At 38.2% G+C, this 20,391-nt stretch overlaps 1 protein-coding gene across 28 annotated transcripts in view; it reads right to left on the bottom strand.

The window, feature by feature from the left end:
• The window catches only part of mycbp2 (MYC binding protein 2), an 80,491-nt gene that overhangs the window by 58,290 nt on the left and 1,810 nt on the right, over positions 1-20,391 (bottom strand). For all 28 annotated transcript variants that reach the window (XM_078940051.1, XM_023950833.2, XM_023950842.2 and 25 more), the window contains exons 2-11: positions 16,142-16,217; positions 10,584-10,799; positions 8,484-8,637; positions 8,122-8,318; positions 6,964-7,206; positions 6,615-6,686; positions 6,327-6,423; positions 5,816-5,889; positions 3,489-3,627; positions 3,101-3,177 (exon numbers count right to left, since the gene is read on the bottom strand). In XM_078940051.1, the coding sequence (XP_078796177.1) occupies positions 3,101-3,177; positions 3,489-3,627; positions 5,816-5,889; positions 6,327-6,423; positions 6,615-6,686; positions 6,964-7,206; positions 8,122-8,318; positions 8,484-8,637; positions 10,584-10,799; positions 16,142-16,217 (1,345 nt within the window). The remainder of the gene's footprint in view (positions 1-3,100; positions 3,178-3,488; positions 3,628-5,815; positions 5,890-6,326; positions 6,424-6,614; positions 6,687-6,963; positions 7,207-8,121; positions 8,319-8,483; positions 8,638-10,583; positions 10,800-16,141; positions 16,218-20,391) is intronic.

Here is a 20,391-nt window from a genome sequence, read left to right on the forward strand (position 1 = left end):
TAGCAGGAATAATCAAAGTATCCGTTCTCTGTTTCAAAATGAGATTGCCACAAAACCGTATGTTATCTCATACTGGAACAGCTTTGGATGTAGAATTCAGTGGGAAAAGGTTTGGACCCTGCCACAAAAGTATTTCATCACCAATAAAATCAGAGAAATTTCTTTCAAAATTCTTCACAAATTTTATCCAGTGAAACATTTCTTTACTAAGTTTAAAAAAGATCTGGACATAAACTGTTCATTCTGTCATTCCTCACCAGAAACTGTGCCTCATCTTTTTTGGTTTTGCTCTTTCACTCAACTATTTTGGAAAGATGTGATACATTTTATAAGAACTCATCTATGTGAAGATTATAGATTATTTTACGAGCATATTATTTTTGGATATTTTACACAAGAAAGACTTAATGCAGAAAAAATATATGTAGTTAATTTACTTATGATTATGGCTAAATACTTTATACACAAGTGTAAATATGCCAACAAAAAAAACGTGTTTTATGTTTTTCAGAAAGAAATGGTTTTGTATGTGAACAGTATTAAATCTTCCACTAACAAAAAAGCTGTCAGAACAGTTGAAACATGGTCTCTCCTGAAACTTTAACAGATTCCTTTGCCTTATTATTTTTGTTTTCTTTTTGCATAACCTGTTTTACATGGTTATCATTATGTTTTTTTTGTTCATTCTCATGGCGAACGTGAAGATTGTATTTTGCACACAGTGGAGTTTTGTGTTTGGTATTTTGTATGTGCAAGATATTGTTAATAAAGTTTATTTAAAAAAAAAACGAACCGGCAAGAAGTAGCCACGGGGGTCCTGCAGCCATCGGAACCTTAACAAATATTTCATCTCCACCTCACCGTTGCCTTTTTTAAGAAATGACAGCTGGTTTTCCCACATTTATATGTAGTTATGGATCGAAAACAAGAGGAATTTGTTTTAATGTAAATGCGTGTTCCAGCGTCTACAGGAAGTGTCGCCCATAATTCACGCAAAGGCTCATGGGGGCTAGGAATAAGGTGGATACGGATTTTCTGTTTCGGTGGCACTTCTATTACCATTATTGGTATTTGAGACATTCCTTTGTGTCTCTAGAGATGCAGACAGATTTGTGACCACTTGAGGTGAAGATAAAATATTTCTTAAGGTTCCGATGGCCTTCTTATTGGTTCGTGTTAGCGTCTGTTCAAAATGGGAGGTGGCGGCCTCTCGTCCAATCAGAGCACGAGAAATCATCTGCCTTCCGTTTCATGCAAAGTGCCTTCCTTTTCATTCAAAGTGCCTTCCTTTTCATCCAAAGTCACTTCCGTTTCATGCATACTCCTCTCTCACACACACATATAAACTCTTCCTCACACGTTCATATATACTTGTCTTTCACATACATACATTCTTTTTTAAGAGTGACAATGAGAGTGAGAATGTATGTATGTGTAAAGTAATATATATGCATGCGAGAGAGAGAATATATGGATGTGCAAGTGAGAATATATGTATGCGAAAGAGAGTATATATGACTGTGAGAGCAAGAATGTATGAATGTGAGAGAGAGAATATATGGATGCGTAAGAGAATATATGTATGCGAAAGAGAGTATATATGACTGTGAGAGCAAGAATGTATGAATGTGAGAGAGAGAATATATGGATGCGTAAGAGAATATATGTATGCGAAAGAGAGTATATATGACTGTGAGAGCAAGAATGTATGAATGTGAGAGAGAGAATATATGGATGCGTAAGAGAATATATGTATGCGAAAGAGAGTATATATGACTGTGAGAGCAAGAATGTATGAATGTGAATGGTTCAGAATAAATAATGTCTTATACGGCCCCTCATATGTTTCGCTTTTGGCACGTGCAGAGATATGCTGTTTCAACTGTTTTTGCCTTTCCTTTGATCCCCCTAGTGGCGGAATTGCACATTTCGGTTATTTCTTTAAAAAAATCATAACTCGCCACAGGAATGGACTAGAAAATTGCTTTCTTTTTTAATCACTCTTATGATTTTCACTCTTCATGTGTGGGCCGGAGTAAACCACCTGGCGGGCCGGATAAGGCCCGCGGGCCGTATATTTGACACCCCTGCTCTACAGTGAACATTTTGTCTCACGTAGGTCTACAACACATTTTAATTGTCTTAAAAGTGACACATATTGTGGAATGGGTACTTTTTAGATTTTATCCTGTGCCGGTGCCAATCCGTCTCTTTTAAAAAGGGGCTGTTAATTCAACGATGCTGGGACCAGTACTTGTTTTGTTGTTTTTTTTTTTACTGTGATTGAGTAGTGGAAAAGAAACATGCAAACACGTACAAATGTGAAGCGGCAGCAACACAGGTTCCGGCAGAGCCTGAATGTGCCTGAGCTGTTTAAAGTCCCCGTCCTCCCCACCCATGCCATGTGAATGATAAGATATCATTGCAATGTTAATGCAATTGATGCTCCTTGCATTGTTGTAACATAAAAGCTTTCAGTATTTTGTCAATATATGAGAATAAATCTGAATGATATGTAACCCAGCCTGTCACCATGCGAACTGCGACCTCTTCCTCACGGCCCCGCTGCCCTGATTTGTGTTTTTGTGTGTTGGCGAAGAGGAATCAGACGTTGGTTCTGATCTGTAAAACGCCTTTTTTTTTCCGTGCCGGTGTTCACGCAGGCACCGAGATGTCACATGAAAGGGGTCGATTTAGGAAAAAAAAAACACATTGGGTTCTTTCAAATCTTTAAGTAAAAAACCGTACCTTAAGTTACACCATTGAACTGAATCGTGGGGCAAGTAAATTGTTGCATCCATACTGCATACGCTTACATATGACTACGTTGAAGTGTCAAACACGTGTGTTGTGATCAATTTAATACGTTTTATGTAGTTTTACTACTTTACACTAGGCTCAGTATAAGCTAAAAGAAAGGTTGTTCTTTATGGTTACTTGCTTTTTAATACATTTAAAAAAGGATTATCCTCATATTTTGTTTTGTAAATACACAAATAAAGCCGGAAACAAAACCTTGACCCCAAAATCAAGGTTTGAACCCATTTGTGGAGAAAGTTCCACGACCTTTCAATAAGTTGGAGTAAAACACACCACTTACCTTTCCTGAGGCTGTTTTCATCAGAGCAAACTCCCTGCCTGCTCCCAGCAATGCCGCCTCTTCATCAAAGCCTGTACCTGAGAGAATATCCAACTGGTTACAACCCAGACCTTTCACCCAAAGGTTACATCTTAGTGACATTTTTTTAGTAGTTTTCTGCTGCAACTGTTTAAATTTAAACTTGCATTGTGAAAAAAAGGATTTTTATGTTTTTATTCATTTACATTTGTCACATTTCAATGAATCAGACGCATATTATTTGAAATAAAGATAAAAGATTAAAAGAAACTCAAGCTTAGGAGAAACCTTGAGACTGAGATTTGTGTAGCAGGCGCACAGAAACATGGGCCAGTCAAAGCTTATCGTATGAGTATGTTAAAGCTCTTACTGATTATGTGTAGGTCTTTTTCGAGGTCGAACAGAGAGATACCACATGCATGCAGGCATTTCCTTGCCAGCTTGAGCTGCAGTTCCTGCTGCAGAGCTGGCTCTGAACCCATCGTATAGATCCGCACGACAAAGCCATCCTGCAGGAGGGTGGGCAAACATGGGAGAATGCGTTAAACACCCAAACTCAACACTGTTGATGGTGAAAAACTTAAGAGTCCATCTGAAAACAGGACGACCCTGCGAAAAAAACTCTGCCACCTTTCTAATCACCATACACTACCTTTTTCATTCATAAGACTATATGCATCATAATTGGTGCAATCCGGCTGCTGTGTCTCTTACAAAATTTATTATTTGTGGCCCCAACAACTCCTTTGTAATGGGATTCAATTAAGGACATGTTTAACTATAAACTGTTTATATTTGTTGCAGCAAAAGCAATATTTTATTGGCATGTTTGAATATATTCTCAATATTGTGCTATCAAATGAAAATAACATCTTTATAAATGAACTTGTTAAAAAAAAAACACTAATCATTATTTAATTGACCAGATGATTAAATATTATATTTGGTATTATGATAATCACATATTACTTTTGAAATTGTAATCTTTCTGGATGTGGGGTCATATTAGACCACTTTTCATTAGAAGACAGCCCAGAAGAGTCTGCATAAATGTTTAAACTAAAAAAATCACTTTACCTTAAGGATTAGTTCCAAAATAATAAAATCACTTTTTTTGTTTATAATTTACTATGAGAAAAAAAGTATTTGCTCATCCTGAATAGGAAGTGGCCATCTCTCATATTATACATTCTATTAATACTCAGATTAAGATCTGATTATTGGCAGAAATATTCACTGATGGTTTTCTAACGTTGAAAACATTTTTTGTAAAGAGAATAATAGCAGAATAAGAAAAGAAAAAAAAAACATCAGTAAAAGGTCTTAAATCGCCAGAACCACAAGCAGCTATTTTTTTTTTTTGCTTCACAACTGGGGCATCCAAACACAATGGGAGCCAACAAATCCCCAGCAGGCGCTGTGCAGAAGATTAGACTTTTCAAAAACAGCAGCTGTGGTGATCTACAAAACGTTAAAGCGGCTGTGCCTGTGGTAACCTGTCATCTCAAGAAAACAAGTTTAGATTTAAAACAATGAATAATAATCAAAAACTTAATTTAAGCCCCACTCCAATCATCTCTTGATCTATTGTAAAAGCATTCTCATGTGGACTTTTAATTATGAGAATGCTGTTTGTAGCCAAGATTTAAAGAAAAAACTGTGTGGTTTTCTAGGACATAGTTTCTGCAGAGCGGCAAGAGTTCAGTAGAATTTCACCTCAGAGTTGTGGGCAGGTCTGACATGGAACAAACCCATCCGCCCTTCCCCTCCCTGTTAGATTACAGGCCCTCACACCCCCAACCTAACATTAGCAGTGCAACAAAAATGGTGAGCAATCGAGGAGCTTTCCAGCTGTTCAGTTTAGATCCAGATTCCAGCTCAGACAAGGAAAACAAAGGCGTTCATAAATCTATTTCTCCTTCAAGTGGATGAATCAGAATGGAACAGAGTGGGGAGTTTAATTTCTATGAAACAAATTTGATCTTTTATAAACTGCATTTTTGGTCTGCTCCTGATTCTCAATGATTTAAATTAAGAAATATTCAGAAATGGATTTTGAGCTTAGCTTTCTTTATATGTTGTCCTCCATCATCAGAAAAATGCCACAAGAACAAAGTGATAGTTCATTGTACTTTCATTTCCAAATTTTAACAAATATTTGTCAGACAATCTAAATGGAACTCTGAGTGTGTTCTCCATTCATCACACCACAAATCAGCAGCAGTCCTTTGCACCCTCGATTAACCCTGCAATCACAGCAGATATATGACTTTTCAATGGCTCCCTCCCCCACGCACATTACAGAGTGCTTATGCAGATAACTGTCTGTGAGATTATGATCCCTGGAGAATATTCACATGTGGTGCCACTGGCATCCCCACCCCACCCCACCCAAACACAGATGCACACTTAGGCACAAAGCTGCAGCTCCTCCCCTGGGGGAAAGATTCTCCTGAGTCAGTGACAGATGCTTCTCAAACAAGGGACAAACACCAGCACAGCCACAAAGGAAATTTCCCATTACGGCAAACACAATGATGGGTTTTAAAGCAACAACAAATGAAATCTCCCCTCTAAAAAGGCTCAAAGTCTGTGCTAGCAACTATTCTTTTTATCCTGATCCTCCCTGCTATCACGTAGATCATGGTGACAAAGACGGTAAGATTTCATGTGTAGTAGGTGGCTTTAAAAACGTACATCTTTGCAGGCTGCGATTTGGTTGATATACTCTCCATCTGTAAAGATGATGTTTTGTCCGTCTGAGTGTTGGCCTGAAAAGATAAAGGGAGTCTGGTGTTAGTTGGCATTAGGTCCACTTGGCTTCTTCCATTAAAAATCTCTGCTTTCACACTGGCTGGGTCGGTATGCATCACGCTGTTTATTCTCACTTCCTGTGATTGTGCACTTTGTTCAGCGGGTGGGAACGCTAATTTAAACTCGGGTGTGACAGACCCAAACACATCTGAAGTGAGCGGGGGTGTACCAAAGAGTGTAGAAAAAAATAAAACAGGAACTAATTGGAAAAAGCACAAAAAGGTCAGATTATTTTCTGTTCTGTTTTTAATATTAGTTTTCAGTTTTAAATAAAGGAGTGAAGGCAAAAACATTTCCAGGTGGAATCATTGGTTGTGTAATTACACAAAACCAAATAAAGGTTTGAATTTGAAAATCGACAGTGTGGGAGCTCCGTGAAACAAACCAAACGCACCCGGCATGGTGACCGCCCCCTCAGGCTCCAGAGTCTCAGGGTTGATCTTGATGGCCGACATACTGTGGTTGCTTGTGTCGCGATACAGCAAGTACCCCTTGGAAAAACAAAAACAAAACATATTTCATTCATATTTTATAAGCATTTGGTAAAACCTTGGAGTTTAAAAAATCTAAAAATGAATAATATATTTGACTTTTATAGGTCTGAAGCTCCAAATGGGAAATGTGACCTTCTTATAAAATTATGTAAAGTTTTCTATCCCAAATAAACGGCTCTGTCACTTACCTGAGCAAAGCCCAGCCATGATCTTTTCTCTGTTCGGTTCCTGATTCTAGAGGTGGAGTTGTACACGTGACCCTGTGGAGCAACACATGTATGCAGATAGACTGCTCTTAAAATGAAGTCGGGCAAAAGAGCAGACTTTTTCAAATTAAAGCCATTAAACATAGCAGCATGTCTAAAATTTTAACAAAGATTGGGACTGTCCAATAAAGGATTCTTCAGCTGATCAAATCTGGAAAACATGACGTTTTTTCAGTCATTTATACTAAATGGTCGACGCCCTGCTTTTACCAAATAGGATTCTCTGAGGTGTAAAACAGGCCTAACCACCACAGTCTGAAGCCTTACATACCCGCACAGTACCACTATATCCTGAGCCGACTTTGTAGAGGCCATCTTTGCAGAGCAAATACAGAAAGGAACCATCAGTCTGTAGAAGACAACGCTCATCTTCATCAATGGCGACCTCTTTTAAAACCCATTTGTTCATCAGAGCGGCCCGCTTGATGCCGTTTCCAAACCAGTCCTGGATTTGAATCTTCCCGACCAGGACTGCCTGGACACTCCTCTGCAGTGCGTTCAAAATGGTGGGAACCTGGTTGGATGTCACAAGAGAAAAAATCTTAACAAGACATGACGAAGAGTGTTGACTATTTGAGAGGAATTGTCAGAATATTACTGAATAAAATACTTTTATGTCTTTTTTTTCAGTCCTGGATTCATGATTCATTGATCTGGCTAAACTTTACTCAAACCAACTAATCCATGAGTATGAACACAACAACGGCATCAGAGAAACTAGACTTTTTACCAAACTTTACCGAAAAAGAGTGTTTTTGGCTTTTTTAACATGTTCTTGTGCCATTTTTCGGATGCTGTAGTGCATGTATAAAGACAATTAAGCTTAAAAATTCATATTTAAGTATTTCTTTATTCAAATTGTTGTCACTCAGGAGCAGTCCAGAAAATGCCGCTTGAAAAGATCTCATTTGGGACGTAAAAAATACGATGGGTGGGACACAAGCTCCCCACTCCGCTGCATTCTAATGCATCCACTTATAGAGAAATCCATATATGTCTTCGTTTTCCTTGTCTGAGCTGGAATCTGGATCAATACTGTGTGGCTGGATAGCTCCAAAACAGCTCACAGTTTTCGTCTTTACTAGTAATGTTAGGTAGGATGTTAGGTTGAAGGTTTGAGGGGCTGTAAGCTACTGGGACAGCATGTAAACAGAGAAGTTTAAAGGCGTCCATCCGATTTGTCAAATGCATGAAGGGATTTATTTGATTCGTTAAATGCTTCAAGCTGCCATAAGTTTGTTTTAGGAAATCCAAGGAAACCATTTATTGCAATTTTCGCCGACTTTTGCACAGCTTGATATCGCGATAACAATAAATATCGCGATTTATTGTACAAGCCTACTCAAAAGAGAGTAACAATTTTCACTAAGGATTTGGATTTGTGTAGTTACCAGTTCTATAAAAGTCTATCATTGATTTGACAATTTACCTGTATTGTCTGGCATGCGTGGCTACCATTATTGGTGAGAATGGCAGAGACGGCCTGCAGTATTTTGCCTGTGTCCCCCCAGGCCACCACAAGGCTGAAGAGGCAGGCACAGGACAGGGCGGTGATGGCCTGTCCGGTCGGGTCATTGGGACCCGTGCTCCGCACTGTGGTCTCCAGCAGCAGCTGGAACAGTGACTCTGAAAAAGCACGCAGCATTTGCTTAAAAAGACCACACAAAACTTTTAGCACATAATGTTTGACAAATCGCTTTTACAGAAAAATTATTATGTGTTGCAAATGGAGTGAAGAAAAAAAGTGGTGCTTCAAAAGGTGGTGAATGTGCCGGTGCATAGACGTGTTACCAAGCACATCGGGGGGCTCCGTCTGAAAACCCTCTGGTTGTTGACCCTGCAGCATGTCCAGCAAAGCCTGCAGGCTTCTCAAACACAGTAAGGGATGCGAGAAGCGAGTCTCTTTGATGAGCTCAAAAACCCCACACAGGCCAATTCCAATGATCTGTAAAAGCACAAAACAAACACTTTTTATAGGAAAAAAGAACATTAACATGCTGAGACAACTTGTGAGACCACTGTAGCAAAACCCATGGATACTCAAATTTAGCTTAACCTGTGCTTCTCATCGAAATGAACTACATTCAGCTTTCATTCTCATTGGAACAAGTATATTGAAATGACTTCATTTATTCTTGTAAATTCATTTATTTCTTATTAAAGTAAGGCATAAAAGGTGGCACACACTCGTCTGAGTAGATATCATAATTCAAAAACAAATAGAAAAATCAACATTTAATCTCGGCTGACAGAGGAAATACACTTTAAGTTTTCTTTTCATTAGATCCAAATGAACTACAAGTCTCAGTCTTAATGACATCTAGATTCAAGCTGAAATGTTTTCCATGAGATGTAAAGCTAAACATAGGCAACAATAAAACAGCACAATGGTTTCATTGGGGGGCCTGGTTTTCCAAAAGACTAAAGAATCTTGCCAGTACCGAGTCCACTAAAAACACCAAAGAAGACCAGATTCTGGGTAAAAATGTGGGGTTACAGTGACAACCTGACCAGAACTGGCTCATTGACCAAATATTTTTGGTAAAAGGAGAAAGACACTCTTCAAGAAGATAAATCTAAACAAATAACTGTACCTTTGGTTAATTTTTATGTGAATAATAATGTTTTTTATATTTGAGATTGATAAGTGAGCTTTTGAGTGACAGGTGATAGTAAAATCCTCAGCTGTAGAACGACCTTCCAGAGCCAATCCCTGCAGGCCCAGCTTAACATATTTACTTGAACTGATTTCATCCTTCATGCACAAGAAAGTTGTTTGTTTGTTTTTTTAAGATTTGTTAGGCAATCTTTCTAATGCATATTTTATAGAAAAACTCAATACTGCATTAGCAAAACAACTCATTTGCAGACGGCTACAGTGCCACACATCACCACCCTCAGCAACAACAACAAAATGTGTAGACGGTTACGGAACCTGTATTTCGGTTTGGCCACTAAGTGGAGCTGCATGCATTCCCCTTTATTCCAGAAGATTTGAGCAAAAAATGGCATTAGACCACAAATGGTTACCTTAAAAAAAATGTTTCCTTAAAACAGATCGGAAAATTCGTATATAAAGATGTTCATTTAGTCAGCAAATGTATGTTTTGGTCATACAAGCGTTAGCATTAGCCATCCAATTCTATTACGGGTTAGAATCAAGTTAGCAGATTTTGAGTTTATTGTTATGCATTAGGTCACTGAAAAAGGAAAGGCATAAAAAATTGATCTCTACTTTTATGGATTGATTTTTGATTCATTAAGCTAGGATGGATTCAGATTGATCAATTCTATGAACCCAGCCCTAGATTTAGGGCTCTACGTTCAAAGCATGAGGCTATTGAACGCACATTGAAAGTTAGACTAGGCAAACTTTGACCAGTCAGGCACTTGGTAGTTGCATATGGATGGTGTCCCTTTTAATTCACGGAAGTGCGAACCATTTGAAGAAAAAGCCTGAAGAAAAATTCCAGAACTTTGCACCACTTTGATATTTCACACAAAGCCTCTTCCAACTGTAAGTGACAGATATGGACTAGTTAAGTGTAGAAAAGGAAAAAGAAGAGGAAGCCCCTCCCAGCTTGTACAGTGTGAACACCATGGGCTATATGCGTGTTCACGAACCCGCATTTAACGCGTTCTTGCCCAGTGTCCACGGCTTCATACACCTGCTTGATTCACCATGTTAGATTACTTGTAAAACCTTATAACACAAACCCACTATTATAGTTAGAACTATTTGCTAAAGTATAAACAAGCTGACTAATCCAAGCAAAAAGCATTAGGAGACAAAATGGCTTCAGCTTAAAAGCCTGAAAGTGCATGACCAGCACTGCGAACGATGTAAAAACTTAAACCACCTGACAGCTTTGTGGTGCTTTCTACTCTTACCTTTGGAAGCTTCACAGCTGGCTCGCGAAACTCCTCCTCTTCCTCGCTGTCCGAGTCCCCGCTCTGCACAGAGCTCCTGGAGGCCAGCGCCAGGGAGGCCTCCCTCTGCTGCCAGTCCAGCACACAGTGTCGCACATTGCAATACACATTAAATGCGGATGGGTTGCTGTGAAGCTTGATGTCGGGTACACAGAAAGCTCCATCGAGACTTTCAGCCTGGAGAAAAACAGAGAATGGGGAAGAAAAAAAAATCTGTATTACATCCCTGATGGAAAACACAAGAAATTATCTCGGGCTATAGAAATAAGACGACACAAAATGTCCAGGAAAAATCTGAATACCAGCATTTAGAGAGCAAAAATAAAAGATACAATGCCTATTACATGAAAATCACAGACGACTTTTACTGCTTCTTTAATCAAACGAGTTCACACATTTTGCATTTGTCTCCACTACTGTAGTTTTAAGAAACATTTTTGTCACAATGCAACTGCTGACTCAAGCCGGGGTAGCTCTGCATCACATGAGCGCTTCCACAAAGCAAACCCAGCAGCGGTGCTGCTGACAGAGTGATTACCCCAACGAACATCAGCACATCAACTTCAGGCCCTTTCAGCCATTCTGCCTCTGCAACTACACACTGATGTGCAGCTAATGCTATCAAGATTAGACTGTGAGAAAAGAGCTTTCAAGTGCTGGTCCATTACTGGTTCCTGGATTCTGGAGTCTTTGGCCGATACCCAGACACAATAACTTCTCAGACAACAAAAATATGACCTTAGTTTAAGGATTTCACAAATGAGAATCAAATGTACAGGAATAATAAATGACACAAAGGTACAAAAGAAACTATCATCAACCTGTTTGTGAGTTTTTTCTGCCATCCTTTTATATACCGGTATCTGGAACTGGGCCATGGGGGAGACTTGAACCCTGGACCTAGTCTTAACAAGCTGGTTTAATTATAATTTAGATGTAGCCTGTACATCAATAATATTCACTTTTCAGGTGTAGCATTTATAGGAAAAGATTAAAAGTTCAAACAAAAAAGCCAAAAACTTGACGTAAAATGTACACAAACAGGATACACTAGGATATTTAGAGCTCTATGCTTCCCCAGGGGCTCTTTAGTGATAAAACTAAACAGAAACTCTACCCCAATGATAAAATACAGTCAAGCAAATCCACAGAAACGACACTGCAAGTGTCACCCCCAAAATGATTTTAAATCTTTTCGAAACTCATACAGATCAATGTACTGGCTTTGGTTTCACAGTCTCAGAGAATGATGTCATCTGTTTGGGTAGGAAGGTCATTTGTTGTCAGCTAAACCAGACAGGAGGATGTCACTTCCACTCCCATCTAATAAATCTGTCTATTCCCATCTCACCCCCTCCTTCATTTACCGCAGATTAGTCCAAACATCAGAACATCTACTGAATATAAAGTGTTCCAAAATAAATCCTCCACTTCTTACCCAAGTCATAAACTAATAATAAAATATTATGTCTAAACTTTTGAAACAGTGAGCGTAAACATGTCAAAAACATTCATAAGGTCTTCTGGAGGAAGGGACCTTGCTGTCTTCTGTAAGCACACATCCCTTTGACTCTGTGTCAAAGTCAGATTGATTTCTTAAAGGTTTTTTCAAGGCTCAACCAGCCTTTACTCAATGAGGATAAAACTGGAAAACATAAAATACTGACTTCCAATCAGAGGTTTAAGGACCAACTTCGATGAAAATCATATATCATTATGTTCTTATGACAATTCTTTGATAATAGAGGGCATATATTCAAACAATTAAGCTCAAAATTTCATTTCTAAATATTTATTTCAACTGTTGTGAATGAGGAGCAGACGACAAAAACCTGTCTGACAAAGATTGTATTTGTGACGTAGAAAATACTTAAGGTTCCCTGCTCTGCTGCTCTATTCTGATGCGTCCATTCATAGACGACCGGATCCATCTTCGTCTTTCTTTTCCTCGTCTGAGCTGGCATCTGGCTCAAAAACTGTACGGATGGATAGCTCCAATATTGTTTGGCATTTTTGGTGCACATTTTAGGTTGGGGTTGTGAGGTGCTGTAAGCTAGCTGGAGAGCGTGTAAACAGAGAGCTCAGTTATGGGTGACAAGAAGGGGGGGCGGGATTAATCTGCGTAAACGGTCCTGTTCGCAACATCGAGACAAATTTCAGTGAACTCCTGCCTCTCTGCAGAAACTATTTCCTATAAAAAGACACAGGGGTTTTGATTTTGGCTAAAAAAAACATAATCCTAATGAAAAGACCACTGGGAAGCTTTTACAAAAAAAGATCGAAGTGGGACTTTAACCTTGAACTTCCAACCTCTCCAACAAGAATTTTTTTCTCCATCTATAGAGGTGATGTTTCAAATATTTTATTATAGTTTTTAATGCCATTTGGTATGGAAGCGGTTTTGTAGCATAATTAAAAATAAAAGTCAATACCAGAAATGCTTTTTCATTTTCAAAATAAAGCTGCATTTTTTTTAATTAAAATTAAAAAGAAAAAGCAATCGTTCAAACTGCTTTTTCCTTTTCTACTTCAACACTGCTTATTTTGTCACTTAATTAAATGATAAAGAAATTGGTATTTGACATTTCCTTTTCAAAATGTTCTCTGGTAAATGTGTAGCAACATTCATTTAGAAATGTCTACTTTGACAATTAAAATGGATTAGCAGAAATGCTTTTTCATTTTCAAAATGTAAATGCATCAAATGACTTAAAATTAAAAAGAAAAATCCTTTTCATTCATTTTCTATTCCGTTAAGTCCCTTTCGGGGTCACGGCGCTCCACTTGTGGGCGAAAGAAGGGACACCCTTGACAGGTCGCCAGTCTGTCGCAGGGTAGAATGTCCACAATCACACACCCATTCACTCTCACACTCACACCTATGGACAATTTAGAGTTGCCGATTAACCTATGAAGCATGTTTTTGGACGGTGGGAGGAAGCCGGAGATTCCGGAGAAAACCAACGCATGCACGAGGAGAACATGCAAACTCCACACAGAAAGGTCCCCATTGATGTTGTGTTTTTCATGTCCCCCAGCCGGGACTTGAACCAGGGCCTTCTTGCTGTGAGGCAAGAGCGCTACCCACTACACCACCGTGCAGCCCCAAATGAAAAATCAATACTTCAAAATACTTTTTCATTTTCTACTTAATAACCGCCGATTGCTTTTTTAATTTTAATTTTGAGTCAAAAATGCAGCTTTATTTTGAAAATAAAAAAGGCATTTCTGGTATTGACTTTTATTTTTAATTATGCTACAGAATCGTTTCCATTATTTGGCACTTATAAAATGTTGTTTGGCAGTTCTAATTTCACGTCAATGTAACAATCAAGCATGAAAACACCCAAAACAGGTTTATTTGATAGAAGATCAAACCTGTACAGTCACACTTGACAGGAGCATGGATATCACTTTTTTGGGGTAATTTTTCTAAAAATATAAGACTTTTCATTCTGTCCTTTTAGAAAAGTGTGTTAATGTTTAGCTTTTGTTGTCATGACGGTGTCAGAACAGGAGTGAACACAAATGCATCAAGACTGTCGTGTTGCCACAACCCACGGTATGTGCACGCTTGCCAGCCCCCTCTGCCTATTCCTGATATCTCTGTTTATAAATGGTTCCTGACAAGACTACAAGACACGGACAAATTGAACAATGCAATTTTAACAGGCCTTAACAAATTATTGTATATTGTACTGAATTATCTACATTTGTGTTATCTTTTGCCAATCTCTTTTTAAAAATTTGAAATATTAATATTAAGTTTAAAATATGAGACCACGCTTGTAATTCAAGGCAGACTTTTAAAAACGAAATAAAACCATAAAGTGTGTTTAACATAGTTAAAACATCTACTGAGCATTTGCAAGATAATAAAATCAAATAAATAAATAAATAATAAATAAAAAACAGACACAGGTCTGTCTCCCTCTTTGGATGAAAGAGATTTAGGTAGGCAACTGTTGCCGTGGAGATGAGAAAAGCATTAGGTCGCTCGGCAACAGCCCTTCATGTGCAAGTTGGAGCCACTCCCGATGTGTACAGCCTCTCCATCTCAGCAGCTTCATGTGTGGACGGGCTTACTGGCCTCTGACAAAACCAATCGATAGAAGCATTTGTTCTGCTAAATGCCCTCAGAGATTTTATATATATATATATATATATACTCCACATATACTATACTCCATATATATATATATGTATGGACTTCCATGCTATTGCATGGGCAGGTGTGAGCAATTCCCTTGTTATGTCATTATGAGTGAAGCAGATAAAAGGCCTGTAGTTGATTAGAGGACTCTTGCTTGCATTTTGAAGATTTTGCTGTGAACAGACAACATGCGGTCAAAGGAGCTCTCCATGCTGGTAAAAGGAGCCATCATTAAGCTGAGAAAAAAAACATGCCAGAAATTGCTACAGTATTGGGAGTGGCTAAATCAACAGTGTGGTACATCCTGAGAAAGAAAGAAAGCAGTGGTGAACTCAGCAACGCAAAAAGACCTGGACGTCCACAGAAGACAGCAGTGGTGGATGATCACAGAATCATTTCCATGGTGAAGAGGAACCCGTTCACAACAGCCAACCAAGTGAAGAACACTCTCCAGGAGGTAGGCGTATCAATATCCAAGTCTACCATCAAAAGAAGACTGCATGAAAGTAGATACAGAGGGTACACTGCAAGATGCAAGCCACTCATAAGCCTCAAGAATAGAAAGGCTAGATTGGACTTTGCTAAAAAGCATCTAGAAAAGCCAACACAGTTCTGGAAAAACATTCTTTGGACCCATAAAACTAAAATTAACCTCTACCAGAATAATGGCAAGAGAAAAGTATGGAGAAGGCGTGGAGAAGCTCATGATCCAAAGCACACTACATCATCAGTAAAACACTGTGGAGGCAGTGTGATGGTCTGGGCGTGCATGGCTGCTAGTAGCACTGGGACACTAGTCTTTATTGATGACGTGACACAGGACAGAAGCAGCCCAATGAATTCTGAGGTGTTCAGAGACATACTGTCTGTGCAGATCCAGGTGAATGCAGCCAAACTGATTGGGCGGCGTTTCATAATACAGATGGACAACGACCCAAAACAAACAGCCAAAGCAACTCGGGAGTTTATTAAAGCAAAGAAGTGGAATATTCTTGAATGGCCAAGTCAGTCACCTGATCTGAAACCAATTGAGCAGCATTTCACTTGTTGAAGACTAAACTTCAGACATTATTTCATTTGTCCAATTAGTTACGAGCCCATAAAATCAAGGGATTGTGTTTAAAAAATGCTTTAGTTTGTCACATTTTTATGCAATGTTTTCGTTCAACCCATGGAATAAAAGCTGAGTCTGCACTTCAATGGCATCTGAGTAGTTTTGTTTGAAATTCACTGTGGTAATGTATATCTGCTGTGGTAATGTATATCTGCTCACACAAAAAAAAACAATTATGTAGGTGTGTTATTTTTCTTTCAACATTGGAAATAACATTGAATGAAAAAACAAAGATATAGGTTCATCTCTTACCTTTGATCTTGTTTTGACTTTTGACTTGACCTTCTGTCGCCTCTTCAGTTTCTTCTTACTTAAAGCTTTTTTACCCCTGGAAGTACAGACGAATTTTAAAGATTTGCAACAACAAAGAATTGTGGCATTCAACCAAGACATTGCATTTTAACAAACACATTAGCCAGTAAGATATTGATGTGTTTGCAGAGCTAAGAAGTTTCTGGAAAATGCCAAATGAAAGAAACTCGTCATTAAAAGTAGAGTTTAAAGAACCATTCCAATCATTTTTTAATCTATAGTCAAAGCGTTTCCAGCTGTCTTTTCTTTATGATGATGCCGTTTTTAGCCAAAAATCCAAAAACCTGTGCCCATGTCTAGGACATAGTTTCTGCAGAATGGCAGTAGTTCATTAGAAATTAGCCTCAGAGTTGTGGGTAGGATTAGCAACACTGTCCCGTTTCCTGTCACTCATAACTGAGATTTTCTCTGTTTACAAATTCTGCTAGCTTACAGCCCCTCACACCCCCAAACAACATTACCGGTGTGACAATCTTGGATTTATCCAGCCGTACAGTTACGAGCCAGATCCCAGCTGACATGAGGAAAACAAAAACCTTCGTGGATTTAGTCGTCTACAACTGGATGTATCAGAATGGAGCAGAGCAGGGAGCCTAAGGCCCGCCCATTGTATTTTCTAAATAACAAGACAATCTTTATCAAACTCCATTTTTGTGTATGGTTCTCTTTCTCAACAGTTTGAACAAAGAAATTCTCCAAAATACAACTCCAAGCTTAATTTTCTTTATACATGTCCTCCATCATGGAAAAAAACCCACAAGAACATGCAAAAAAAACACCATTTTCATCGCAGTGGGTCTTTAAAGAGGCAAACAAAACACAAATATATCTCATTTTAGTTTTTCCTAGTCACTTATGTCAAAAATCAACGACCTGCTCCAACTATAGTAAAAAAGTGATAAACCAAAGCAGCAAAGCAAATGATGAGATCAATATAGTAATTTGTAAAAGCAAACTAAAATACCAAAAAAGACATTCACCAAAAACAGCTGAAGAAAGGGTTAAAGAGAATCTATCAAGAACTGGATGCAAATAAAAATCCTTTGTCAATCAGTAAATCTACACTGAACAACAAATATTTTTGGTATAATCCAACATAGGCAGGGAAAGATCACACCGTATAAATGCAAATTTTAGATAAATCTTTTTGATCATCTAAAGATTTAATGGAAATTTGCATTCTACCAATGAAAAACAAAGAACAATAAAATATTGCGTAAGACATGATGTACAAAGCAGTTGTTTGATAAACAACACAAACACTCTTTTCAATAAACACTTTGTACAAACATGGAGGGAAAAATTATTTTAGAAAAAGAAAGTCATTTTAAATATTAATTCTGGAAAACTGATTTAAAATGTGATACAAGCTGGAACTTAATCATTAGGACACGTTGACATTATTCACTTGTTAAAATGAGGATTGATTGCTTGTTAACACATCCACTTTAGTACAATTGATTTTCTAATCCATAATTTCCTGTAATTTACTCTTTTTTTCTGTGCTGTTATACAAAAACAAGCTCAGAAAAAGACATAATCTAGTATTTTTAATACAACTGATAGGTTCAGAGTCAATGATTTCTTTCACACATCCTCAGAGGGATTTTCACACTTCTGTGTACCAAAGGGCTTGGATACTGTGAATCAAGTTGTTACCTTATTATAAAAACTTACTTAAAAACATACACCATCTTGAAGAACAAAAATATCTGTACAAAAACAGTTTATAAAATGTAACTACATAACTTTTAATTGTGTAGTGGCACAAACTCAGTTTGTCAAACAAATAGATTCACTTCTGTCGAAAAGAAAAAAAAAAGACCACACCAATAAACCCAACAGATTATAAGTAAGAATTCTATTTACAAGCATTACAGATATAATACTAGAATGAATTGCAACAAAAAAATCATTTTAAGGGTTTCGTCTGTTTAAGACACTGTAGACAAACATATTTTAGACTGTAATCCAACATCCAGAGGCTGTTTTCCAAGATAACTCACATACATATATAACTGGATTAAATGTAGAGATGGGTACCGAGCCCCGGTTTTGAACGAGCCCCGGAGCAACATTTTTCAAGATGGCAGTACCGTTAAGATCTGACCTCAACGGTTCTATTATCGGTACTGGAGAAGTCGCACTTTTTTGTGTCCCACAAGATATAAACGTTATCTGCCATATTTAACTCACCAAGTCAGTCAACTAATTAATGATATTAATTTCGCTATTGTCGCTAAAGATGAGAGGTCTGTCTGGCTATTTGTGTGCACGGGGGGCGGGGCTGTTGTTCAGACAGTATGCGGCGCGGGGCACACAGGAACACTACCAAAGATATACGATGGCAGAAAGAGCTAAACAGTCCAAAATGCGGCTCTTTTCTCCCTGTGCTGCTGCTCTCTGTGGTTTAGTAAAATAACTATCAGATTGTCGTGGTGCCTTTAACACCGTCAGAGCAGGCAGGAGGAAGAGAGCAGTGTGAGCACGCGGAGGGGGCGTGTCTGCAGGTGTGAACGCCGACCAGAGTCTGTAATGGGATGGGAAGTTTTTCTGGAAAGACAGTCAGTGGCGATCTTGTAGGGGACACGTAAGCGCCCCCCAAAAAAAAAAAACTTTTATCCCCCTAGACTAAAACCACCCATTTCTGCATAAAATTAATTAAATTTGTGTTAGGGCGCCCTTACTATCCTCTCATTTTGCTGCTACGATGACCGTATGTTGGACTGTCTGTGTAGAACACGCTGGGGGGGTTGCAAGCGGAGGAAAACAGCAAACAGGTAGAAAGGCGGGGGCGGGGCTTAGACTCACCGCCTATGATTCCAGACAAACTAACCGCTGCTTCCAAAAAAAAATAGTTATCAATAAAATTTATATAATTTATTGGGTTTATGATATTTAAAGAAAAATAATAAATAGAAAGCAGTCTGCAACGAAGTGAATCTGTTTCCATCATGTCATTCATCTTAACTCTGGGTGACGGACAGAAAAGTCTATTCAAGGTTGTGGAAAATGGACAAAAGATCAAAAGGAAACATCCCGCTCATAGAGGATAAAAATAATTAGATTAAATAATTACATAAATATCCTGACAGCATTTTGAATCAATACAAGTATTGCCAAATGAACTATCATGATATAGCGGCAAAAACATTTTTTCTAAACACACCTAGTGTTGCTGCTCCCTGTGCTTTCATCTCATTGGGAAACTGATCCAAATGGCTCTTTGAGAGGTTCAGGTTGCAGACCCCTGGTCTAGCACATCCACGTGCATTCCAGGTTTTTATTGTAACATTATCATGTATAAGGTAAAATGTTTTGTTAAAAAAACAAGGTTGCTCCTTAATGAGGAAATAAAACACTGTTTTTTTTTTTATTTTATTATTTATTTATTTATTTTTCGTCCTCAAAAAGTATCGATAAGAGTATCGTTAAAATACCGGATCGATAAGCAGCATCAATAAGAGTAGTAGTACCGTTAAAACCCCAACGATACCCATCCCTAATTAAATGTGTTATAGTTATTATTTATCTATCTAGAACACGGGTCTGCAACCTGAGGCTCCAAAACCACACCAGGCTCTTTTTTTCCCTCCAATATGGCTCTATTGCTTTAAAAATGCTAACAATTTGAATAAATAATATTTCCCTTTTTTTTTCACATTTCAGTTTTTTCCATCATAATTAAAATACCAATGAGAACATTTGTGCAATTGATCAAAAGATGATCAGAGTGGGACTTTAAAGCACTTATCTCATCAGAAATCTTTGCATAGGGAGCAAGTCCCAACCGGTGAGTATATGGTGACTTTAAAAGCACTGTTGTTGCTACCCTGCTTATTTTGAGGATATAGTATCCCCACAATGCTGCTGTTTAGGCCCTACTTTCAGTGGTGAAAAGTAGGGCACTCAAGGGCAGCCCAGAAGCCAATTTCTTGGAAAAGGGACCCATAATTGATATGATTCTTCAACTGCAGACAGAAAATAAATAGAAGAGACAGTCAACTGCAGCACGCAAGATAATGATGTATTTGAAGGATCATCTGTTTTTATTAGTTATTGACACACTACTGGATTGTGGATATGGTTGTGAGTATGACAGCTTTATTTTGGGCAATAAGCCAAAAATGCTTTCAAAGTAATAGGAGGGCAGGCATAATGGTCAAACAATATGCATAATACCTCAAAGT

This window comes from Oryzias latipes, chromosome 21 (genome assembly GCF_053564925.1).
Source record: "Oryzias latipes strain Hd-rR chromosome 21, Olatipes_Hd-rR_3.1".
Taxonomy (NCBI): domain Eukaryota; kingdom Metazoa; phylum Chordata; class Actinopteri; order Beloniformes; family Adrianichthyidae; genus Oryzias; species Oryzias latipes.